This window comes from Bombina bombina, chromosome 3 (assembly GCF_027579735.1).
Source record: "Bombina bombina isolate aBomBom1 chromosome 3, aBomBom1.pri, whole genome shotgun sequence".
Taxonomy (NCBI): domain Eukaryota; kingdom Metazoa; phylum Chordata; class Amphibia; order Anura; family Bombinatoridae; genus Bombina; species Bombina bombina.
In genome coordinates this window covers 1,268,599,888-1,268,626,814 of record NC_069501.1, presented here as the reverse complement: position 1 = coordinate 1,268,626,814, position 26,927 = coordinate 1,268,599,888, and the positions used below count along the sequence as shown (strand labels likewise).

At 43.0% G+C, this 26,927-nt stretch overlaps 2 protein-coding genes across 3 annotated transcripts in view; one reads left to right on the top strand and one right to left on the bottom strand.

Annotated features, from left to right (window-relative positions):
• LOC128654726 (ecto-ADP-ribosyltransferase 5-like) overlaps positions 1 to 26,927 on the bottom strand; it is a 170,118-nt gene that overhangs the window by 116,380 nt on the left and 26,811 nt on the right. The gene's annotated exons all lie outside the window — the stretch shown is intronic.
• LOC128652728 (uncharacterized) lies at positions 15,142 to 15,678 on the top strand. Its single transcript, XM_053705660.1, has one exon. The coding sequence runs from the start codon at positions 15,142 to 15,144 to the stop codon at positions 15,676 to 15,678; it is 537 nt and encodes a 178-aa protein (XP_053561635.1).

The window sequence follows — 26,927 nt, the reverse complement described above, 5'->3', positions numbered from 1 at the left end:
ACTGTAAGGCAGACATGGCATGTATTGTTACTGTAAGGCAGGCATGGCATGTATTGTTACTGTAAGGTAGGCATGGCATGTATTGTTACTGTAAGTCAGACATGGCATGTATTGTTACTGTAAGGCAGACATGACATGTATTGTTACTGTAAGTCAGGCATGGCATGTATTGTTACTGTAAGGCAGGCATGGCATGTATTGTTACTGTAAGGCAGACATGATATGTATTGTTACTGTAAGGCAGGCATGGTATGTATTGTTACTGTAAGGCAGACATGTATTGTTACTGTAAGGCAGGCATGTATTGTTACTGTAAGGCAGGCATGTATTGTTACTGTAAGGCAGGCATGTCATGTATTGTTACTGTAAGGTAGGCATGACATGTATTGTTACTGTAAGGCAGACATGGCATGTATTGTTACTGTAAGGCAGACATGATATGTATTGTTACTGTAAGGCAGTCATGGCATGTATTGTTACTGTAAGGCAGGCATGGTATGTATTGTTACTGTAAGGCAGGCATGTATTGTTACTGTAAGGCAGGCATGTATTGTTACTGTAAGGCAGACATGGTATGTATTGTTACTGTAAGGCAGGCATGTATTGTTACTGTAAGGCAGGCATGTATTGTTACTGTAAGGCAGACATGGTATGTATTGTTACTGTAAGGCAGGCATGGCATGTATTGTTACTGTAAGGTAGGCATGACATGTATTGTTACTGTAAGGCAGGCATGGTATGTATTGTTACTGTAAGGCAGGCATGGCATGTATTGTTACTGTAAGGCAGGCATGACATGTATAGTTACTGTAAGGCAGGCATGGCATGTATTGTTACTGTAAGGCAGGCATGACATGTATTGTTACTGTAAGGCAGACATGGCATGTATTGTTACTGTAAGGCAGACATGGCATGTATTGTTACTGTAAGGCAGGCATGACATGTATTGGCACTGTACGGCAGACATGGCATGTATTGTTACTGTAAGGCAGGCATGGCATGTATTGTTACTGTAAGGCAGACATGGCATGTATTGTTACTGTAAGGCAGACATGGCATGTATTGTTACTGTACGGCAGGCATGACATGTATTGTTACTGTAAGGCAGACATGGCATGTATTGTTACTGTAAGGCAGAAATGGCATGTATTGTTACTGTACGGCAGGCATGACATGTATTGTTACTGTAAGGCAGACATAGCATGTATTGTTACTGTAAGGCAGACATGGCATGTATTGTTACTGTAAGGCAGACATGACATGTATTGTTACTGTAAGGCAGACATGGCATGTATTGTTACTGTAAGGCAGGCATGGCATGTATTGTTACTGTAAGGCAGACATGGCATGTATTGTTACTGTAAGGCAGACATGACATGTATTGTTACTGTAAGGCAGACATGACATGTATTGTTACTGTAAGGCAGGCATGGCATGTATTGTTACTGTAAGGCAGGCATGGTATGTATTGTTACTGTAAGGCAGACATGACATGTATTGTTACTGTAAGGCAGACATGACATGTATTGTTACTGTAAGGCAGACATGACATGTATTAGTACTGTAAGGCAGGCATGGCATGTATTGTTACTGTAAGGCAGACATGGCATGTATTGTTACTGTAAGGCAGACATGGTATGTATTGTTACTGTAAGGCAGACATGACATGTATTGTTACTGTAAGGCAGACATGGTATGTATTGTTACTGTAAGGCAGGCATGGCATGTATTGTTACTGTAAGGCAGGCATGGTATGTATTGTTACTGTACGGCAGACATGGCATGTATTGTTACTGTAAGGCAGACATGGCATGTATTGTTACTGTAAGGCAGGCATGGCATGTATTGTTACTGTAAGGCAGACATGACATGTATTAGTACTGTAAGGCAGGCATGGCATGTATTGTTACTGTAAGGCAGACATGGCATGTATTGTTACTGTAAGGCAGACATGGCATGTATTGTTACTGTAAGGCAGGCATGGCATGTATTGTTACTGTAACACAGGCATGGCATGTATTGTTACTGTAAGGCAGGCATGGCATGTATTGTTACTGTAAGGTAGGCATGACATGTATTGTTACTGTAAGGCAGACATGGTATGTATTGTTACTGTAAGGCAGACATGACATGTATTGTTACTGTAAGGCAGGCATGACATGTATTGTTACTGTAAGGCAGACATGGCATGTATTGTTACTGTAAGGCAGACATGGCATGTATTGTTACTGTAAGGCAGACATGACATGTATTGTTACTGTAAGGCAGGCATGGCATGTATTGTTACTGTAAGGCAGGCATGGCATGTATTGTTACTGTAAGGCAGACATGACATGTATTAGTACTGTAAGGCAGGCATGGCATGTATTGTTACTGTAAGGCAGGCATGGCATGTATTGTTACTGTAAGGCAGTCATGGCATGTATTGTTACTGTAAGGCAGGCATGGTATGTATTGTTACTGTACGGCAGACATGGCATGTATTGTTACTGTAAGGCAGACATGGCATGTATTGTTACTGTAAGGCAGGCATGGCATGTATTGTTACTGTAACACAGGCATGGCATGTATTGTTACTGTAAGGCAGGCATGGCATGTATTGTTACTGTAAGGCAGACATGGCATGTATTGTTACTGTAAGGCAGGCATGGCATGTATTGTTACTGTAAGGTAGGCATGGCATGTATTGTTACTGTAAGTCAGACATGGCATGTATTGTTACTGTAAGGCAGACATGACATGTATTGTTACTGTAAGTCAGGCATGGCATGTATTGTTACTGTAAGGCAGGCATGGCATGTATTGTTACTGTAAGGCAGACATGATATGTATTGTTACTGTAAGGCAGGCATGGTATGTATTGTTACTGTAAGGCAGACATGTATTGTTACTGTAAGGCAGGCATGTATTGTTACTGTAAGGCAGGCATGGCATGTATTGTTACTGTAAGGCAGGCATGACATGTATTGTTACTGTAAGGCAGACATGGCATGTATTGTTACTGTAAGGCAGACATGATATGTATTGTTACTGTAAGGCAGTCATGGCATGTATTGTTACTGTAAGGCAGGCATGGTATGTATTGTTACTGTAAGGCAGGCATGTATTGTTACTGTAAGGCAGACATGGAATGTATTGTTACTGTAAGGCAGGCATGTATTGTTACTGTAAGGCAGGCATGCATTGTTACTGTAAGGCAGACATGGTATGTATTGTTACTGTAAGGCAGGCATGGCATGTATTGTTACTGTAAGGTAGGCATGACATGTATTGTTACTGTAAGGCAGGCATGGTATGTATTGTTACTGTAAGGCAGGCATGGCATGTATTGTTACTGTAAGGCAGGCATGGCATGTATTGTTACTGTAAGGCAGGCATGACATGTATAGTTACTGTAAGGCAGGCATGGCATGTATTGTTACTGTAAGGCAGGCATGACATGTATTGTTACTGTAAGGCAGACATGGCATGTATTGTTACTGTAAGGCAGACATGGCATGTATTATTACTGTACGGCAGGCATGACATGTATTGTTACTGTAAGGCAGACATGGCATGTATTGTTACTGTAAGGCAGGCATGGCATGTATTGTTACTGTAAGGCAGACATGGCATGTATTGTTACTGTAAGGCAGACATGGCATGTATTGTTACTGTAAGGTAGGCATGACATGTATTGTTACTGTAAGGCAGACATGGCATGTATTGTTACTGTAAGGCAGGCATGGTATGTATTGTTACTGTAAGGCAGACATGGCATGTATTGTTACCGTAAGGCAGACATGGCATGTATTGTTACTGTAAGGCAGACATGGCATGTATTGTTACTGTAAGGCAGGCATGGCATGTATTGTTACTGTAAGGCAGACATGGCATGTATTGTTACTGTAAGGCAGACATGGCATGTATTGTTACTGTAAGGCAGGCATGGCATGTATTGTTACTGTAAGGCAGACATGGCATGTATTGTTACTGTAAGGCAGACATGGCATGTATTGTTACTGTAAGGTAGGCATGACATGTATTGTTACTGTAAGGCAGACATGGCATGTATTGTTACTGTAAGGCAGGCATGGCATGTATTGTTACTGTACGGCAGACATGGCATGTATTGTTACTGTAAGGCAGGCATGACATGTATTGTTACTGTAAGGCAGACATGGCATGTATTGTTACTGTAAGTCAGGCATGGCATGTATTGTTACTGTAAGGCAGGCATGGCATGTATTGTTACTGTAAGGTAGGCATGACATGTATTGTTACTGTAAGGCAGGCATGGTATGTATTGTTACTGTAAGGCAGGCATGGCATGTATTGTTACTGTAACACAGGCATGGCATGTATTGTTACTGTAAGGCAGACATGGCATGTATTGTTACTGTAAGGCAGGCATGACATGTATTGTTACTGTAAGGCAGGCATGGCATGTATTGTTACTGTAAGTCAGGCATGGCATGTATTGTTACTGTAAGGCAGGCATGACATGTATTGTTACTGTAAGGCAGGCATGGCATGTATTGTTACTGTAAGGCAGGCATGACATGTATTGTTACTGTAAGTCAGGCATGGCATGTATTGTTACTGTAAGGCAGGCATGTATTGTTACTGTAAGGCAGGCATGGCATGTATTGTTACTGTAAGGCAGGCATGGCATGTATTGTTACTGTAAGGCAGGCATGTATTGTTACTGTAAGGCAGGCATGGCATGTATTGTTACTGTAAGGCAGGCATGCCATGTATTGGCACTGTAAGGCAGGCATGGCATGTATTGTTACTGTAAGGCAGACATGTATTGTTACTGTAAGGCAGGCATGGCATGTATTGGCACTGTAAGGCAGACATGACATGTATTGTTACTGTAAGGCAGGCATGGCATGTATTGTTACTGTAAGGCAGACATGGCATGTATTGTTACTGTACGGCAGGCATGACATGTATTGTTACTGTAAGGCAGACATGGCATGTATTGTTACTGTAAGGCAGGCATGACATGTATTGTTACTGTAAGGCAGGCATGTATTGTTACTGTAAGGCAGACATGGCATGTATTGTTACTGTACGGCAGGCATGGCATGTATTGTTACTGTAAGGCAGGCATGGCATGTATTGGCACTGTAAGGCAGGCATGGCATGTATTGTTACTGTAAGGCAGACATGGCATGTATTGTTACTGTAAGGCAGACATGGCATGTATTGTTACTGTAAGGCAGACATGACGTATTGTTACTGTAAGGCAGGCATGGCATGTATTGTTACTGTAAGGCAGACATGACGTATTGTTACTGTAAGGTAGGCATGGCATGTATTGTTACTGTAAGGCAGGCATGTATTGTTACTGTAAGGCAGGCATGGCATGTATTGTTACTGTAAGGCAGGCATGGCATGTATTGTTACTGTAAGGCAGACATGGCATGTATTGTTACTGTAAGGCAGACATGACGTATTGTTACTGTAAGGCAGGCATGGCATGTATTGTTACTGTAAGGCAGACATGACGTATTGTTACTGTAAGGTAGGCATGGCATGTATTGTTACTGTAAGGCAGACATGGTATGTATTGTTACTGTAAGGCAGACATGGCATGTATTGTTACTGTAAGGCAGTCATGGCATGTATTGTTACTGTAAGGCAGGCATGGTATGTATTGTTACTGTAAGGCAGACATGTATTGTTACTGTAAGGCAGGCATGTATTGTTACTGTAAGGCAGGCATGTATTGTTACTGTAAGGCAGGCATGACGTATTGTTACTGTAAGGTAGGCATGGCATGTATTGTTACTGTAAGGCAGACATGGCATGTATTGTTACTGTAAGGCAGACATGGCATGTATTGTTACTGTAAGGCAGTCATGACATGTATTGTTACTGTAAGGCAGTCATGACATGTATTGTTACTGTAAGGTAGGCATGGCATGTATTGTTACTGTAAGGCAGGCATGGCATGTATTGTTACTGTAAGGCAGACATGACATGTATTGTTACTGTAAGGCAGGCATGGCATGTATTGTTACTGTAAGGCAGACATGGCATGTATTGTTACTGTACGGCAGGCATGGCATGTATTGTTACTGTAAGGCAGACATGGCATGTATTGTTACTGTACGGCAGACATGGCATGTATTGTTACTGTAAGGCAGACATGGCATGTATTGTTACAGTACGGCAGGCATGGCATGTATTGTTACTGTAAGGCAGACATGGCATGTATTGTTACTGTACGGCAGACATGACATGTATTGTTACTGTAAGGCAGACATGGCATGTATTGTTACTGTAAGGCAGACATGGCATGTATTGTTACTGTACGGCAGGCATGGCATGTATTGTTACTGTAAGGCAGACATGGCATGTATTGTTACTGTACGGCAGGCATGGCATGTATTGTTACTGTAAGGCAGACATGGCATGTATTGTTACTGTAAGGCAGGCATGGCATGTATTGTTACTGTAAGGCAGTCATGACATGTATTGTTACTGTAAGGCAGACATGGCATGTATTGTTACTGTAAGGCAGACATGGCATGTATTGTTACTGTAAGGCAGGCATGGTATGTATTGTTACTGTAAGTCAGACATGGCATGTATTGTTACTGTAAGGCAGACATGACATGTATTGTTACTGTAAGGCAGACATGGCATGTATTGTTACTGTAAGGCAGACATGACATGTATTGTTACTGTACGGCAGGCATGGCATGTATTGTTACTGTAAGGCAGGCATGGCATGTATTGTTACTGTAAGGCAGGCATGACATGTATTGTTACTGTAAGGCAGACATGGCATGTATTGTTACTGTAAGGCAGACATGACATGTATTGTTACTGTACGGCAGGCATGGCATGTATTGTTACTGTAAGGCAGGCATGGCATGTATTGTTACTGTAAGGCAGGCATGGCATGTATTGTTACTGTAAGGCAGGCATGACATGTATTGTTACTGTAAGGCAGGCATGGCATGTATTGTTACTGTAAGGCAGGCATGGCATGTATTGTTACTGTAAGTCAGACATGGCATGTATTGTTACTGTAAGTCAGACATGGCATGTATTGTTACTGTAAGGCAGGCATGGCATGTATTGTTACTGTAAGGCAGGCATGACATGTATTGTTACTGTAAGGCAGGCATGGCATGTATTCTTACTGTAAGGCAGGCATGGCATGTATAGTTACTGTAAGGCAGGCATGGCATATATTGTTACTGTAAGTCAGACATGACATGTATTGTTACTGTAAGGCAGGCATGGCATGTATTGTTAGTGTAAGGCAGACATGACATGTATTGTTACTGTAAGGCAGACTTGACATGTATTGTTACTGTAAGGCAGGCATGGCATGTATTGTTACTGTAAGGCAGACATGGTATGTATTGTTACTGTAAGGCAGACATGGCATGTATTGTTACTGTAAGGCAGACATGACATGTATTGTTACTGTAAGGCAGGCATGGCATGTATTGTTACTGTAAGACAGGCATGGCATGTATTGTTACTGTAAGGCAGACATGACATGTATTGTTACTGTAAGGCAGGCATGGCATGTATTGTTACTGTAAGGCAGACATGACATGTATTGCTACTGTAAGGCAGACATGACATGTATTGTTACTGTAAGGCAGGCATGGCATGTATTGTTACTGTAAGGTAGGCATGGCATGTATTGTTACTGTAAGGTAGGCATGGCATGTATTGTTACTGTAAGGCAGGCATGGCATGTATTGTTACTGTAAGGCAGACATGGCATGTATTGTTACTGTAAGGCAGACATGGCATGTATTGTTACTGTAAGGCAGACATGACATGTATTGTTACTGTAAGGCAGACATGACATGTATTGTTACTGTAAGGCAGACATGGCATGTATTGTTACTGTAAGGCAGACATGGCATGTATTGTTACTGTAAGGCAGACATGACATGTATTGTTACTGTAAGGCAGACATGACATGTATTGTTACTGTAAGGCAGGCATGACATGTATTGTTACTGTAAGTCAGACATGACATTTATTGTTACTGTAAGGCAGGCATGACATGTATTGTTACTGTAAGGCAGACATGACATGTATTGTTACTGTAAGGCAGGCATGGCATGTATTGTTACTGTAAGGCAGTCATGGCATGTATTGTTACTGTAAGGCAGGCATGGTATGTATTGTTACTGTACGGCAGACATGACATGTATTGTTACTGTAAGGCAGACATGGCATGTATTGTTACTGTAAGGCAGGCATGGCATGTATTGTTACTGTAACACAGGCATGGCATGTATTGTTACTGTAAGGCAGGCATGGCATGTATTGTTACTGTAAGGTAGGCATGGTATGTATTGTTACTGTAAGGCAGACATGGTATGTATTGTTACTGTAAGGCAGACATGGCATGTATTGTTACTGTAAGGCAGACATGACATGTATTGTTACTGTAAGGCAGGCATGGCATGTATTGTTACTGTAAGGCAGGCATGGCATGTATTGTTACTGTAAGGCAGACATGACATGTATTAGTACTGTAAGGCAGGCATGGCATGTATTGTTACTGTAAGGCAGTCATGGCATGTATTGTTACTGTAAGGCAGGCATGGTATGTATTGTTACTGTACGGCAGACATGGCATGTATTGTTACTGTAAGGCAGACATGGCATGTATTGTTACTGTAAGGCAGGCATGGCATGTATTGTTACTGTAACACAGGCATGGCATGTATTGTTACTGTAAGGCAGGCATGGCATGTATTGTTACTGTAAGGCAGACATGGCATGTATTGTTACTGTAAGGCAGGCATGGCATGTATTGTTACTGTAAGGTAGGCATGGCATGTATTGTTACTGTAAGTCAGACATGGCATGTATTGTTACTGTAAGGCAGACATGACATGTATTGTTACTGTAAGTCAGGCATGGCATGTATTGTTACTGTAAGGCAGGCATGGCATGTATTGTTACTGTAAGGCAGACATGATATGTATTGTTACTGTAAGGCAGGCATGGTATGTATTGTTACTGTAAGGCAGACATGTATTGTTACTGTAAGGCAGGCATGTATTGTTACTGTAAGGCAGGCATGTATTGTTACTGTAAGGCAGGCATGGCATGTATTGTTACTGTAAGGTAGGCATGACATGTATTGTTACTGTAAGGCAGACATGGCATGTATTGTTACTGTAAGGCAGACATGATATGTATTGTTACTGTAAGGCAGTCATGGCATGTATTGTTACTGTAAGGCAGGCATGGTATGTATTGTTACTGTAAGGCAGGCATGTATTGTTACTGTAAGGCAGGCATGTATTGTTACTGTAAGGCAGACATGGTATGTATTGTTACTGTAAGGCAGGCATGTATTGTTACTGTAAGGCAGGCATGTATTGTTACTGTAAGGCAGACATGGTATGTATTGTTACTGTAAGGCAGGCATGGCATGTATTGTTACTGTAAGGTAGGCATGACATGTATTGTTACTGTAAGGCAGGCATGGTATGTATTGTTACTGTAAGGCAGGCATGGCATGTATTGTTACTGTAAGGCAGGCATGACATGTATAGTTACTGTAAGGCAGGCATGGCATGTATTGTTACTGTAAGGCAGGCATGACATGTATTGTTACTGTAAGGCAGTCATGGCATGTATTGTTACTGTAAGGCAGGCATGACATGTATAGTTACTGTAAGGCAGACATGGCATGTATTGTTACTGTAAGGCAGGCATGACATGTATAGTTACTGTAAGGCAGACATGGCATGTATTGTTACTGTAAGGCAGACATGGCATGTATTGTTACTGTAAGGCAGACATGGCATGTATTGTTACTGTAAGGCAGACATGGCATGTATTGTTACTGTAAGGCAGGCATGACATGTATTGGCACTGTACGGCAGACATGGCATGTATTGTTACTGTAAGGCAGGCATGGCATGTATTGTTACTGTAAGGCAGACATGGCATGTATTGTTACTGTAAGGCAGACATGGCATGTATTGTTACTGTACGGCAGGCATGACATGTATTGTTACTGTAAGGCAGACATGACATGTATTGTTACTGTAAGGCAGGCATGGCATGTATTGTTACTGTAAGGCAGACATGGCATGTATTGTTACTGTAAGGCAGACATGGCATGTATTGTTACTGTAAGGCAGGCATGGCATGTATTGTTACTGTAAGGCAGACATGGCATGTATTGTTACTGTAAGGCAGACATGGCATGTATTGTTACTGTAAGGTAGGCATGACATGTATTGTTACTGTAAGGCAGACATGGCATGTATTGTTACTGTAAGGTAGGCATGACATGTATTGTTACTGTAAGGCAGGCATGGTATGTATTGTTACTGTAAGGCAGACATGGCATGTATTGTTACTGTAAGGCAGACATGGCATGTATTGTTACTGTAAGGCAGGCATGGCATGTATTGTTACTGTAAGGCAGACATGGCATGTATTGTTACTGTAAGGCAGGCATGGCATGTATTGTTACTGTAAGGCAGACATGGCATGTATTGTTACTGTAAGGCAGGCATGGCATGTATTGTTACTGTAAGGCAGACATGGCATGTATTGTTACTGTAAGTCAGGCATGACATGTATTGTTACTGTAAGTCAGGCATGGCATGTATTGTTACTGTAAGGCAGGCATGACATGTATTGTTACTGTAAGTCAGGCATGGCATGTATTGTTACTGTAAGGGAGGCATGACATGTATTGTTACTGTAAGTCAGGCATGGCATGTATTGTTACTGTAAGGCAGGCATGGCATGTATTGTTACTGTAAGGCAAGCATGGCATGTATTGTTACTGTAAGGCAGACATGGCATGTATTGTTACTGTAAGGCAGACATGGCATGTATTGTTACTGTAAGGCAGACATGACATGTATTGTTACTGTAAGGCAGGCATGGCATGTATTGTTACTGTAAGGCAGGCATGGCATGTATTGTTACTGTAAGGCAGACATGACATGTATTAGTACTGTAAGGCAGGCATGGCATGTATTGTTACTGTAAGGTAGGCATGACATGTATTGTTACTGTAAGGCAGGCATGGTATGTATTGTTACTGTAAGGCAGGCATGACATGTATTGTTACTGTAAGGCAGGCATGGCATGTATTGTTACTGTAAGGCAGACATGGCATGTATTGTTACTGTAAGGCAGGCATGACATGTATTGATACTGTAAGGCAGGCATGGTATGTATTGTTACTGTAAGGCAGGCATGACATGTATTGTTACTGTAAGGCAGGCATGGCATGTATTGTTACTGTAAGGCAGACATGGCATGTATTGTTACTGTAAGGCAGGCATGACATGTATTGTTACTGTAAGGCAGGCATGGCATGCATTGTTACTGTAAGGTAGGCATGGCATGTATTGTTACTGTAAGGCAGGCATGGCATGTATTGTTACTGTAAGGCAGGCATGGCATGTATTGTTACTGTAAGGCAGACATGGCATGTATTGTTACTGTAAGGCAGGCATGACATGTATTGTTACTGTAAGTCAGGCATGGCATGTATTGTTACTGTAAGGCAGACATGGCATGTATTGTTACTGTAAGGCAGACATGGCATGTATTGTTACTGTAAGGCAGACATGGCATGTATTGTTACTGTAAGGTAGGCATGGTATGTATTGTTACTGTAAGGTAGGCATGACATGTATTGTTACTGTAAGGTAGGCATGACATGTATTGTTACTGTAAGGCAGACATGACATGTATTGTTACTGTAAGGCAGACATGGCATGTATTGTTACTGTAAGGCAGACATGGCATGTATTGTTACTGTAAGGCAGGCATGGCATGTATAGTTACTGTAAGGTAGGCATGGCATGTATTGTTACTGTAAGGCAGGCATGACATGTATTGTTACTGTAAGGCAGGCATGTATTGTTACTGTAAGGCAGGCATGGCATGTATTGTTACTGTAAGGCAGGCATGTATTGTTACTGTAAGGCAGGCATGGCATGTATTGTTACTGTACGGCAGACATGGTATGTATTGTTACTGTAAGGCAGACATGACATGTATTGTTACTGTAAGGCAGGCATGTATTGTTACTGTAAGGCAGGCATGACATGTATTGTTACTGTAAGGCAGGCATGTATTGTTACTGTAAGGCAGGCATGGCATGTATTGTTACTGTAAGGCAGGCATGGCATGTATTGGCACTGTAAGGCAGGCATGTATTGTTACTGTAAGGCAGGCATGACATGTATTGTTACTGTAAGGCAGGCATGTATTGTTACTGTAAGGCAGGCATGACATGTATTGTTACTGTAAGGCAGGCATGTATTGTTACTGTAAGGCAGGCATGACATGTATTGTTACTGTAAGGCAGGCATGTATTGTTACTGTAAGGCAGGCATGACATGTATTGTTACTGTAAGGCAGGCATGTATTGTTACTGTAAGGCAGGCATGGCATGTATTGTTACTGTAAGGCAGGCATGGCATGTATTGGCACTGTAAGGCAGGCATGGCATGTATTGGCACTGTAAGGCAGGCATGGCATGTATTGTTACTGTAAGGCAGGCATGGTATGTATTGTTACTGTAAGGCAGACATGGCATGTATTGTTACTGTAAGGCAGACATGGTATGTATTGTTACTGTAAGGCAGACATGGCATGTATTGTTACTGTAAGGCAGACAAGACATGTATTGTTACTGTAAGGCAGACATGGCATGTATTGTTACTGTAAGGCAGTCATGACATGTATTGTTACTGTAAGGCAGTCATGACATGTATTGTTACTGTAAGGCAGACAAGACATGTATTGTTACTGTAAGGCAGACATGGCATGTATTGTTACTGTAAGGCAGTCATGACATGTATTGTTACTGTAAGGCAGTCATGACATGTATTGTTACTGTAAGGCAGACATGGCATGTATTGTTACTGTAAGGCAGACATGGCATGTATTAGTACTGTAAGGCAGGCATGGCATGTATTGTTACTGTAAGGCAGGCATGGCATGTATTAGTACTGTAAGGTAGGCATGGCATGTATTGTTACTGTAAGGCAGACATGGCATGTATTGTTACTGTAAGGTAGGCATGGCATGTATTGTTACTGTAAGGTAGGCATGGCATGTATTAGTACTGTAAGGTAGGCATGGCATGTATTAGTACTGTAAGGTAGGCATGGCATGTATTAGTACTGTAAGGCAGGCATGGCATGTATTAGTACTGTAAGGTAGGCATGGCATGTATTAGTACTGTAAGGCAGGCATGGCATGTATTAGTACTGTAAGGTAGGCATGGCATGTATTAGTACTGTAAGGCAGGCATGGCATGTATTAGTACTGTAAGGTAGGCATGGCATGTATTGGCATTGTAAGGCAGGCATGGCATGGCATGTATTGTTACTGTAAGGTAGGCATGGCATGTATTGTTACTGTAAGGCAGGCATGGCATGTATTGGCACTGTTAGAAACTTTGATCCAGACTCTGATTCTTGGACATCCAGGGTTGAAAGATTTGAACAATATCTCACAGCTAATGATATACCTGACAACAAGCAGGTTGCTGTATTTTAACTGCTATTGGAGCCAGAACATATGAAACACTAAGAAACCTATTACACCCAGAGAAACCTGCTAGTAAGCCATTGGGAATCTTAATAGATCTGTTAAGTGACCATTTCCAGCCCAAAACACTATGGATAGCAGAGAGATTTAAATTCTATAAGCGTAGGCAAGAGGCTGGTGAATCGGTTTCTGCATATGCCATTGCATTGCGTAAACTTGCAAGCACCTGTTCTTTTGGGGATTACCTGCCCACTGCATTGCAAGATCAGTTTGTTATGGGCATGCAAGTGAAACAGTGTTAAAGAAGCTACTCACAGAAGAAGATTTAACATTCAAAAGGGCTATGGACATTGCAAGCATTATAGAACAAAAAGAGGCTGGAAGTTTTTGAATTAGACTCTAGATCACTTTATAGAGAAGCACATAGTAAAATACAGGGAAAAAGACATTTAAAGCAGGAATGATCACATTAGTGCTATCGCTGCTACACATGATGCAACTGCTTGCAGATTCAAGGAAGCCAAGTGCCGTGCTTGTGGTAAAATGGGCCATCTACAGAGTCTGTAGATCCACAGCAGAGAGAGGCAGTAATTGTCTGAGGGACAGAGCAAAGAATCATTATAGAGTACAACTACAGGAGTCTTCTGAGGATTCAGATGAACAATTTCCTATACAAAATTTAAAAATATTTAAGATGGACTCTAATCTTGCTGCATTAACAGTTCAGGTTCTCATGAATGGCAAAGAACTGTCTATGGATTTAGATACAGGTGCTGCTGTATCTGTGATTACTTTAGCAGACTGGAAACACCTTAACATACAGAGGCCAGTAAAGCAAACAACAGTGAGACTGCAGACATACTCTAAAGAGCTGTTAGTACCAGTGGGGTGTGTGACAGTCACAGTTATGTTGAACAAGTGTAAGAAAGAATTACTATACCTCTATATATCTTAGAGCATGGGGGTCCCACACTTTTTGGAAGGGAGTGGATAAAGGCTCTTGGTATGCCTGATATTCATAAATACCCATGTCATGTGCTAAATGATAACCAAACTATTCTTGACTGGATTAGGGAGTTAAAAGAGAAATATTCACTGGTGTTTTATGGCCAGTTGGGGACTGTAAAGGGGCGACAGGTTTCTTTAAAATTAAAAGCAGGAGCAACACCAAAAAAAATTTAAAGCAAGAAGTGTTCTGTTTGCTCTAAGAGGCTGAATTAAAGCGACTTGAGGAGCAGAATATCATCTCAAGAGTTCACAGAAGTGAGTGGGCTTCACCCATTGTTCCTGTCAGGAAAATAAATGGTGAGATACAAATTTGTGGGGACGTCAGCATGGCTCTTAACACACAGCTTGCAATAGATGAGTATCCGCTTTACAGGATAGATGATCTTTTGCATCACTGGCAGGTGGCAAGAAATTCACCAAAATAGATTTGAAAAATGCATATCTGCAGCTACCTGTACACCCGGATTCTCGACCACTACTCACTATTTATACTCACTATTCAGGTATAATCGTATGGTTTTTGGCATTGCACCTGCACCAGCTGTCTGGCAACGTACAATGGATGAGCTCTTGGCTGGAATTCCTGGGACACAGTAGTGCCTGTTAGATGACATGCTGGTGACAGGCAGATCAGAGGAGGCAGTCTTGCAAAGACTTATGGAATATGGATTAAAGGTGAATTTGGATAAATGCCAATTCATGCAGGATAGCCTTGAATTTTGTGCTCATGTAACTGACAAACATGGACTGCATACCACAGATGAGAAGGTCAAGACCTTGCAGGATGCTCCAACTCCACAAAATGTGACACAACTGAGATCCTATCTTGGTCTGTTAAATTACTACAATCGTTTTTTGCCCAATTTAGCTCACATGCTTTACCCTTTACATCGTCTTTTGGAGAGCAAATGTCTATGGCACTGGACAGTAGAATGTGAGACGGCTTTCAGTAAGTCAAAAGAACTAGTCCATAGTTCACGTCTTCTAGTACATTACAACTTGGAAAAACCACTTCACCTTATGGACTGGGGGCTGTTCTGTCTCATTCCATGGCTGATGGAACAGACAGGCCAGTGGCTTTTGCCTCCAGATCACTCACAGAAAAACTACTCTCAGATAAAGAGGCGCTGGCAGTCATATGGGCAGTAAAACAATTTCATATATATAGTCAATCCTTATGGATCATAAACCTTTATTGACAATTTTTAACTCACAGAAAGGTATCTCAACCACAACAGCAGCAAGGCTTCAGAAATATGCCTTGACTCTGGGTGCCTACCAATATCATATACAATATCGTCCAAATGGCCTACATGCTAATGCAGATGCCTTCTCTAGGCTTCCATTGCCAATGAATTCAGAATTTACTACCACAAAAAGATCAAATATCTATTTTTGTGAGGTGATAACAGCAAATGAAATTGCAAAGGAGACAGCCAAATACTCTGTGCTGAGGGAGGTACTTGCTTATGTATGCAAAGGTTGGCCAGTAAAAACTCAAATACATCTCAAGTTATTTTAAAACAGGGCTCTGGAGTTATCACTTCGGGATGGCTGTTTGGTCTGGGGAGAAAGGGTTTTTATTCCTTTTGTGTTACAACAACAGATTCTTGAAATTCTTCATGAAGGTCATCCTGGCATAGTCATGTGGGTCATGTGTGGTGGACATCCCTCGATGAGAATATTGCCCGTTATGTTTCAGTATGCCCTGGATGTGCCCAAGCACAATGTGATGTTCCACATGGGTCAGTACAACCTTGGACCTGGCCTCTATCACCATGGCAGAGAATCCACATAGATTATGCTGGACCAGTGGAAAATAAAATGTGTCTGATTGTGGTAGACACACATTCTAAATGGCCAGATGTTTTTATCATATCACAGACTACTGCAGAAGCTACAGTTGCATTAAAGAAACTGTTTGCAACGTTTGGCCGTCCCAGAGAGCTTGTTTCAGATAATGGACCCCAGTTTGTTCCTAGGCAATTTCAAGTTTTTCTCAAAGAAAATGGTATTTGTTATCATCAAACAGCACCATATTATCCGGCCACTAATGGTGTTTCTGGCAAGTCTTCAGACTCTAAATGTCAAAGAGAAACAAGGCATTCCAACTGATCCGTTGAAACAAGTTCTTTATTTCCATCAATTAAAAGCAGTGTTGAAACACAGCAATGTCAGATCGATGTAGAGGGCGCAGCACTATATGGCTGTGCCCTCTACACCGATCTGACATTGCAGTGTTTCAACGCTGCTTTTAATTGATGGAAAATAAAGAACTTGTTTTAACGGATCAGTTGGAATGCCTTGTTTCTCTTTGACATTTACTACCGTCCAGATACCGACTGACCCACTGTTGCGAGTACAACTATAGGAGCTAATGTGCGGTTCTCTCATTGGACTGCGGGTAAAGCTGGAAGAGGCGGAGTCTCACCTGAGTATCTGTGCGGAGGGGCCAACCGCGAACTAGTCTGAAGGATTACAGCAGGAATAAGTTGAGGTAAGTGGGGAGCTTCACTACCTCGTTCCTAAGTGTTCTTAAAGTGGCTATGTTTGCGGCTGTACCACGGGAGATAGTTTGTTCTGCTTGAGACGGAGCAACCCCATTAACCGCTACCATCCGGTGAGTGACTTTCCCTTTGTATGGGTAATCCCCGCTGAGACTTAAGAACTTTGAGTACATTTACTGCACATTATATATATCGTTACACTGTGAACATTTTTATAGATTGCTATTATTTACTGGGTTTCTCTCTCATTGATATAAGTCTTCAGACTCGCCAGAAACAGCAGTTATGAAGCAGCGGTCTAAAGATCGCTGCTCCATAACCCTGTCCGTCTGCTCTGAGCAGGCAGACAGGAATCGCCACAATTCAACCCGATCGAGTACGATCGGGTTGATTAACAACCCCTGCTGGAGGCCAATTGGCCGTGAGTCTGCAGGGGCGGCATTGCACCAGCAAGCTCTTGTGAGCTGCTGGTGCAATGCTGAATATGGAGAGCGTAATGCTCTCTGCATTCAGCAAGGTCTTGCAGACCTGATCCGCACTGTCGGATCAGGTCCCCAAAACCTTTGATTATTTGGACTCATAGAGTCATTCAGCAACAATTGAAAATGCAAGGCGGGAAAGCAGGTTGTTGTTACCAAACAGGGGATTCTGTTTGGATGCGTGTATATCATCAGGACAATCGCTGGCAAGCAGCAGTAATTAAAAAAGTTCTCGGGTCAGCACTTAAGTTTTAACCTCTGATGGACATTGCACACAGAGGCATACAAATCAGCATCAGCTTCAACCGTGTATAACACACAACCAGACAAAACCAGCTGGACCAACCATGCAGCTGGACATTAATATCTCACATGGAGTCTGGCACGATGACTCTTCAAATGTATGCAATATACCTGTTCCTGAGGCTCAAGATGAAAATAATCTTTAAGATAACATAGGGGAAGAATTAGAGGTGAAACCCTATGGAACTTCATGGAAGAAAATACTAGCCATTCCAAGAGGATGAGAAGGGCCACAAATCACTGGCAGCATCCAGATCCATTAAGGGACTTAAATCAGAGAAACTCAACAGTGAGAAGGCATCAATGGTATCCTAGTAGAAGAAGAATAAGGTCTCCTGAAAAAGAAGTGGTGGATCTGGAAGATGATGGACAAAGAGATACTGATTAAGACACCATATCTGAATTGTTTATTTATTATTGTTGACTTTTGTTCTTCATTTATTTTATGTTTTTGATTTTATTTTTTATTGAGAAGGAAAGCAGGTGTGTTAGATAGGTTGTTGCTAGTTATAGCTGATATACTTCCTTGTTTGGTTTCCCACTTCCTGTTTCCTGTTGTTGAAATGTTCCTGAGGGAAAAAAGGCTGCTGAAGCAAACAGTGTGTAATGAGGCAGCAATATAAGAAACCTGTTGCATCTTGATAAAACAAAATTTATGCTTACCTGATAAATTTATTTCTCTTGTGGTGTATCCAGTCCACGAGTTCATCCATTACTTGTGGGATATTCTCCTTCCCAACAGGAAGCTGCAAGAGGACACCCACAGCAGAGCTGTCTATATAGCTCCTCCCCTAACTGCCACCCCCAGTCATTCGACCGAAGACAAGCAAGAAAAAAAGGAGAAACTATAGGGTGCAGTGGTGACTGTAGTTTAAAAATAAAAAAACACCTGCCTTGAAAATGACAGGGCGGGCCGTGGACTGTATACACCACAAAAGAAATAAATTTATCAGGTAAGCATAAATTTTGTTTTCTCTTGTAAAGGTGTATCCAGTCCACGGGTTCATCCATTACTTGTGGGATACCAATATCAAAGCTTTAGGACACGGATGAAGGGAGGGACAAGGCAGGAACTTAAACGGAAGGCACCACTGCCTGTAAGACCTTTCTCCCAAAAATGGCCCTGAAGAAGCAAAAGTATCAAATTTATAGAATTTCGAAAAGGTATGAAGCGAAGACCAAGTCGCCGCCTTACAAATCTGTTCAACAGAGGCCTCATGTTTAAAAGCCCATGAGGAAGCTACTGCTCTAGTAGAATGAGCTGTAATTCTTTCAGGAGGCTGCTGGCCAGCAGTCTCATAAGCTAAGCGTATTATACTTCTTAGCCAAAAAGAAAGAGAAGTTGCCGAAGCCTTTTGGCCTCTCCTCTGTCCAGAGTAGACAACAAACAAAGCAGATGTTTGACGAAAATCCTTCGTAGCTTGTAAATAAAACTTTAAAGCATGAACCACATCAAGATTGTGTAATAGACATTCCTTCTTTGAAGAAGGATTAGGACATAGTGAAGGAACAACAATCTCCTGATTGATATTCTTATTAGATACCACCTTAGGAAGAAACCCAGGTTTGGTACGTAACACTACCTTATCTGCATGGAAAATCAGATAAGGGGAATTACATTGTAAAGCAGATAACTCTGAAACTCTTTGAGCCGAGGAGATAGCTACTTAAAACAGAACTTTCCAAGATAAAAGCTTAATATCTATGGAATGCAAAGGTTCAAACGGAACCCCTTGAAGAACTTTAAGAACTAAATTTAAACTCCATGGCGGAGCAACAGGTTTAAACACAGGCTTGATTCTAACTAAAGCCTGACAAAACGCCTGAACGTCTGGAACCTCAGCCAGACGTTTGTGCAAAAGAATAAACAGAGCAGAAATCTGTCCCTTTAAGGAACTAGCTGACAATCCCTTCTCCAATCCTTCTTGGAGAAAAGATAATATCCTAGGAATCCTGACCTTACTCCATGAGTAACCCTTGGATTCACACCAGTGAAGATATTTACACCATAACTTATGATAGATCTTCCTGGTTACAGGCTTTCGAGCCTGAATTAAGGTATCAATGACCGATTCAGAAAAACCACGCTTTGATAGAATCAAGCGTTCAATCTTCAAGCAGTCAGACGTAGAGAAATTATATTTGGATGTTTGAAGGGACCTTGAAGTAGAAGGTCCTGCCTTAGCGGCAGAGTCCATGGTGAAAAAGATGACATGTCCACCAGATCTGCATACCAAGTCCTGCGTGGCCACGCAGGGTACTATCAAGATCACCGAAGCTCTCTCCTGCTTGATCTTGGCAATCAGACGAGGGAGCAGAGGAAACGGTGGAAACACATAAGCCAGGCTGAAGGACCAGGGCGCTGCTAGAGCATCTATCAGCGCTGCCTTGGGATCCCTGGACCTGGACCCGTAACAAGGAAGCTTGGCGTTCTGATGAGATGCCATGAGATCCAGTTCTGGTTTGCCCCATAGTTGAATCAACTGGGCAAATACCTCCGGATGGAGCTCCCACTCCCCCGGATGAAAAGTCTGCCGACTTAGAAAATCCGCCTCCCAGTTCTCTACTCCTGGGATATGGATAGCTGAGAGATGGCAAGAGTGAACCTCTGCCCATAGAATTATCTTTGAAACCTCCAACATTGACAGGGGGCTCCTTGTTCCCCCTGATGGTTGATATAGGCTACAGTCGTGATGTTGTCTGACTGAAATCTGATGAACCTGACCGCAGCTAGCTGAGGCCAAGCCTGAAGAGCATTGAATAACGCTCTTAGTTCCAGAATGTTTATCGGAAGGAGGGCCTCCTCCTGAGCCTTCAGGGAGTTCCAGACTGCACCCCAGCCCAGAATGCTGGCATCTGTCATTACTATAGTCCATTCTGGCCTGCGGAAACTCATTCCCTTGGACAGATGGACCCAAGATAGCCACCAGAGAAGAGAATCCCTGGTCTCTTGATTCAGATTTAGTAGAGGGGACAAATATGTGTAATCCCCATTCCACTGATTGAGCATGCAAAGTTGCAGTGGTCTGAGATGTAGGCGGGCAAACGGAACTATGTCCATTGCCGCTACCATTAATCCGATTACCTCCATACACTGAGCCACTGACGGATGGGAAGTGGAATAAAGAGCACGGCAGGAAGTTAGAAGTTTTGACAACCTGACCTCTGTCAGATAAATCTTCATTTCTACTTAGTCTATCAGAGTTCCTAGGAAGGAAACTCTTGTGAGAGGGGAGAGAGAACTCTTTCCTTCGTTCACCTTCCACGTGTGAGACCTCAGGAATGCCAGAACAATGTCCGTATGGGACCTGGCGATTTGAAAAGTCGACACCTGTATCAAGATGTTGTCTAGGTAAGGGGCCACTGCTATACCCCGCGGCCTTAGAACCTTTGTAAAGATTCTTGTTGCCGTGGCTAACCCGAAGGGAAGAGCCACAAACTGGTAATGCCTGTCTAGGAAGGCGAACCTGAGAAACTGATGATGATCCCTGTGTATCGGAATGTGTAGATTAGCATCCTTTAAATCCACGGTAGTCATATATTGACCCTCCAGGATCATAGGTAGGATAGTTCGAATAGTCTCCATCTTGAAGGATGGGACCCTGAGAAATTTGTTTAGGATCTTGAGATCCAAGATTGGTCTGAAAGTTCCCTCTTTCTTGGGAACTATAAACAGATTTGAATAGAAGCCCTGCCCCTGTTCCTCCTTTGGAACTGGGTGGATCACTCCCATAACTAGTAGGTCTTGAACGCAATGTAAGAATGCCTCTCTCTTTATCTGGTTTGCAGTTAATTGTGAGAGATGAAATCTCCCCTTTGGAGATGAAGCTTTGAAATCCAGAAGATATCCCTGGGAAACAATCTCCAGAGCCCAGGGATCCTGGACATCTCTTGCCCAAGCCTGGGCGAAGAGAGAAAGTCTGCCCCCACTAGATCCGGTCCCGGATCGGGGGCTACTCCTTCATGCTGTCTTAGAGGCAGCAGCAGGCTTTTTGGGCTGTCCCCCCTTGTTCCAAGCCTGGTTAGGTCTCCAGACTGGCTTGGACTGGGCAAAATTTCCCTCTTATTTTGTAGAAGAGGAAGATGAAGCTGCGCCACTCTTGAAGTTTCGAAAGGAACGAAAATTAGTCTGTTTGGTCCTTAACTTGTTGGACCTATCCTGGGGAAGGGCGTGGCCTTTTCCTCCAGTAATATCAAAAATGATCTCCTTCAGTCGGCCCAAAAATGGTCTGCCCTTTGAAGGGGATATTGAGAAGTTTAGACTTTGAAGTGACATCAGCTGACCAGGATTTAAGCCATAGCGCCCTACGCGCCTGAATGGCAAAACCTGAATTTTTAGCCGTTAGCTTGGTTAAATAAAAAAAACGGCGTCAGAAATAAATGAATTGGCTAACTTAAGAGATTTAAGCCTGTCAAGGATATCATCCAACGGGGTTTCTACCTGTAGAGCCTCCTCCAGAGACTCGAACCAGAAAGCCGCTGCAGCAGTGACTGGGGCAATGCATGCAAGAGGCTGGAGAATAAAACCTTGTTGTATAAAGATTTTCTTAAGGAAACACTCTAATTTTTTATCCATAGGATCTAGGAAAGCACAACTGTCCTCAACAGGAATAGTTGTATGCTTAGCTAGGGTAGAGACTGCTCCCTCCACCTTAGGGATGTCTGCCACGAGTCCCGTGTAGCGGCATCTATAGGAAACATCGTTTTAAAAGCAGGAGGGGGAGAGAACGGTACACCTGGTCTATCCCATTCCTTAGTAATAATTTCTGAAAACCTCTTAGGGATTGGAAAAACGTCAGTGTAAACAGGCACTGCAAAGGTGTTGTTACAAACTGCTATTTGTAACTGGCCCTTTAAATGGGAAATTGCCCTGCTTCCCTGGATTTTGGAGAAGCCTATTTGCCAGCCTCCTTCCTCATGACTATGGCCCCTGGAAGATTGTGCCCCTGAGAACATATTACCTTTTATTGGGTGTGTATGGCCCTTTAAGAACCGTCTGGGGACATATTGTGACTTTGGTGAACAATGCCCCTTTAAGACTATGTCCCCAGACCTGTAAAGTAACTTGTCCCTGGTTTTCTCCCACTTGGTTCAGTAAATAGGGCTTACTGAACCCAGTACCACACAGGCAGTGTTCCACAGAAAGGGAGCACTATTACAAAAGCATTGGTTTTCATTGTGTGCCATTGAGAGTTAATTTTGTTCAATTCTAAATACAAGTTTGCTGGGATCAGCTCTAATTAAGTTTAGTGATAAACTTTCCCATTGTCTAATCAGACTGCTAGTGATAAGGTGGACTGCATTGTTTTATTGTGTGTAACTTGTTATCTGCTGAAGAAATGTAATTCTACTATGGCCTGTCAAAGGGCGTTGCCTCTCTATCTAAATGTATCAAATGTGTGATTGGGGATTTTATGCCTCCCCCTGAGAGTGTCTTTTTTGCATGTAACCTCAATAAAAAGGAGGCTGTGTGTTCCAGCACATCAGACCTTTTCTGACCCTCTAACTTGCAGCTTTGACTCATGTTTGTAGGGGACAGCTATAATCACTACAGGGATTGCTATGCTCTATATACTCCCTTAGCTACTGAGCTCCTGTAAGAGCTCTTGTTCCTGATCCTGCTTCACGCTACAGAAGGAAGAGGTTCACGTACTGGAGCCTGGTCGTAGGTCCAGGGCGCAGAGCAGACGGCGAGATACCAGCCCAGCAGCGGTGGTTCGTAGAGTCTGCATTACTTATGGTGGCTACGCAGTAGTCTATGGTGTCTACGGTGCTGATGCTAGGAGCATCCTTTTCTACGGTCCAACTTCCAGCCAGCCTGGAGGCAACCGTAACATTTGGCGGCAGCGGTGGGATGGCTTCCTAGCACAAGGAGCAGCACCCCAACAGCACTGGTATCGTAGGAGAGTTATTGAGGGCAACGCTAGCCACTGCGCAGCTTCCCTACCTACAGCAGCATGGAGCTGACAAGATACTGGTCAGAACCCTGTGAAGAGCACCTCGACCGGATCCGTCGCTATGAGGGCGCGGATTTCATTCCAGAGGTAAAGAGGCGGCTAGTCCGATATGGTCCAGACCCTGCGCAGGAGGTAGTCAGTCGCATCATCCGGGAATTGGATATGGAGAACGAAGCGACACGAGCCTTTGAGCGCCAACTGTGGAGTTTGAGGGTATGGACACCTGGTCTCTCTCCCCAGCCGCAGCATGTTCCACAGGGAGAGGAGAGCAGCGACCTCCCTCCCCAGCGGCAGTATACCGTGCAGAGGGAAGAGACAACCAGAGATACCCGAGGCAGCAGGCCTCATAGACTGGTCCTGGGAGGACGCCCAGCAGGCAGGTGGAGATGGGACCGCAGTCTCTCTACCGGCCCTACAGGGATGCTGGGCAGGCGGCCCAGATCACCAACGACAGACCCAGCTACCGGGAGGGGAAAGCATCGACCCCCCTCCCCAGCCAGCTGGAGTGTGCCTTCCAGGGAGAGGAGACAACCGGTCTCTCTCCCCAGCCGCAGCATGTTCCACAGGGAGCGGAGAGCATCGACCTCCCTTCCCAACGGCCGCCGGAGTATCAGGAGGAGGAGGTAAGCTAATCTCCCCCTCCCCAGCTAACTCCTAACTTGGGCCCAGGGTTAACAGTGGAGATGTTAACCCCCACGTTCCCTTTGCCACCAGGCAGGACTATGCCCCAATTCCCCCAGCAGAAGAGCTGGCATCAGGACAGAGCGCTGCTGGCCTCTGCCCTACAGACCCCCTTGTTACAGGACTGGCCTGCCAACCCCTCACCCCAGCAGAAGCGCTGGCACCAGGGCAGAGTGCCGCTGGCCTCTGCCCCCCAAGTACCACCAGCTATTTGCCCAGCTGCGCCAGGAAGGCCAAGGATGCTACACTTTCATCCTACAACCTGGAACCTACAGGCCAGTACTACTTATTGTGGGGGGGCTACTTTGCTGCTAATGTTTATTTGTGGGTGGGTTGTATATCAGACATAGCTACTAAATACCTCTGTGAGGGTATGATTCATAACTGCCGCCATGTCTTATAAGGTAAACGCATTGGACGCGCTAGATGTACTTGGCGTCCCTTGAGCGGGAGTTATAGGTTCTGACACGAGGGGAGAGCTAGATGGCATAACCTCCCTTTTGTCAGTCTCAGAAACCTCAGGTGATAAATCTTTAAAAGCCATAATATGATCTTTATAACTTATAGAAAGGTCAGTGCATTTGGTACACATTCTAAGAGGGGGTTCCACAATGGCTTCTAAACATAATGAACAAGGAGTTTCCTCTATGTCAGACATGTTTAACAGACTAGTAATGAGACCAGCAAGCTTGGAAAACACTTTAATAAATGTGAAAAAAGCAATAATATAAAAACGGTACTGTGCCTTTAAGAGAAAAAAACTACCACATAAACTGCAAAACAGTGATAAAAAGTAGTAAACTCTACAAAATTTTTACAGTGTGTATAAGGGACTAAAGCAGCATTGCACCCACTTGCAAATGGATGATTAACCCCTCTGGCCCAAAAACAGATTAGAAAAACATTAAACCTGTTAACAAACAGTCAAACACACTGCCACAGCTCTGCTGTGGCTCCTACCTGCCCTTAAATACGATTTTTGCAGGAACAAACCCCTCTATAGAGGTCCTATAAGCCAGAGGACTCCTTCAGGGAAGCTGGATGTCTCAGACTGAAAACGAAAATAGGCCCCTCCCTTAGGGTTACCACCTGTCCCTTAAAATACAGAACACTTATGAGTTACACATGCTGCAGGGTGTGCAGGGAGGAATATGAATAGTGCTGTCCAGAAACACAATACATGTTCCTCCCTGCACACCCTGCAGCATGTGTAACTCATAAGTGTCCAGGAAAACATTGCTGAGGTGGCAACCCTACCCTCCCTACCATGCACTCAAAGTCAGAGGGCCTTAAAAAAGTACTCCTAGGAGTAATCTAACAAGCCATGTGGAAAACTAGGCCCCAAATAAAGATTTATCACCCTCAGAGAAAAAACGTTTTTATTTTTATAAATCATGAAAAACATTTTTACACCAAGTAATATAAGTATTAACATGAATATTACCCTTATTTGCAAGCATGATCCCAGTTGTTGTTAAATCACTGTATCAGGCTTACCTCAAATATACCAGGCACTGTCAGCATTTTCTAGACCTTATCATCTCTCTAGAAAAAAATATACTGAACATACCTCAAAGAAGGTGATCTGCAGACCGTCCCCCCAACTGAAGTTTTCTTTCCATACTCTTCAGTTATGTGTGAGAACAGCAATGGACCTTAGTTACAAACCGCTAAGATCATCAAAACCTCCAGGCAGAATTCTTCTTCCAATTTCTGCCTGAGAGTAAAAACAGTACAACGCCGGTACCGTTTAAAAATAACAAACTTTTGATTGAAGGTAAAAACTACACTAAGTCACCACATCTCTCTTGATACTTCCTTTCTTGTCGAGAGCTGCAAGAGAATGACTGGGGGTGGCAGTTAGGGGAGGAGCTATATAGACAGCTCTGCTGTGGGTGTCCTCTTGCAGCTTCCTGTTGGGAAGGAGAATATCCCACAAGTAATGGATGAACCCGTGGACTGGATACACCTTTACAAGAGAAATAAAGTGAGTACTTATGTGGCTGTTACATACATCCAGGGATATGAAATCACGTATACGTGAACATATGTCTACCATATTAATTGGCAGGTCATCCACCCCTTTGGTTAAACATTTTGCTGTGAAACATAATAGCAAACTGGACACCTTTAAATGGTGTATTATAGAAAAAGTTCAGAGACCAAAAAGAGGGGGTGACCTGGACAAATTGTTGGCCAAAAGGGAGGTATTTTGGATATTAAAACTGAAAACCAGAATACCTCTAGGACTAAATTCACGTTATGACATTATTAACTTTTGGGAATAGGATTTTTGAGACTGTATCAAGTTTTTGGGATTGTTACTTGTTATACTATTGTTTTTACATATGGTTGTATCTCATGCATATCGTTCTCTCTATTGTGCCACAATATTCTTGCTCATTGAATACTTATGTATATGCATTCTAAATGTGTGTCCAAACCTGTCTGAAGTTATGGCATTTTGCTAT

Bases quoted from the DNA above. Each gene is read 5' to 3' on its own strand.
- LOC128652728 (XM_053705660.1), top strand. From the start codon at position 15,142: ATGCTGGTGACAGGCAGATCAGAGGAGGCAGTCTTGCAAAGACTTATG.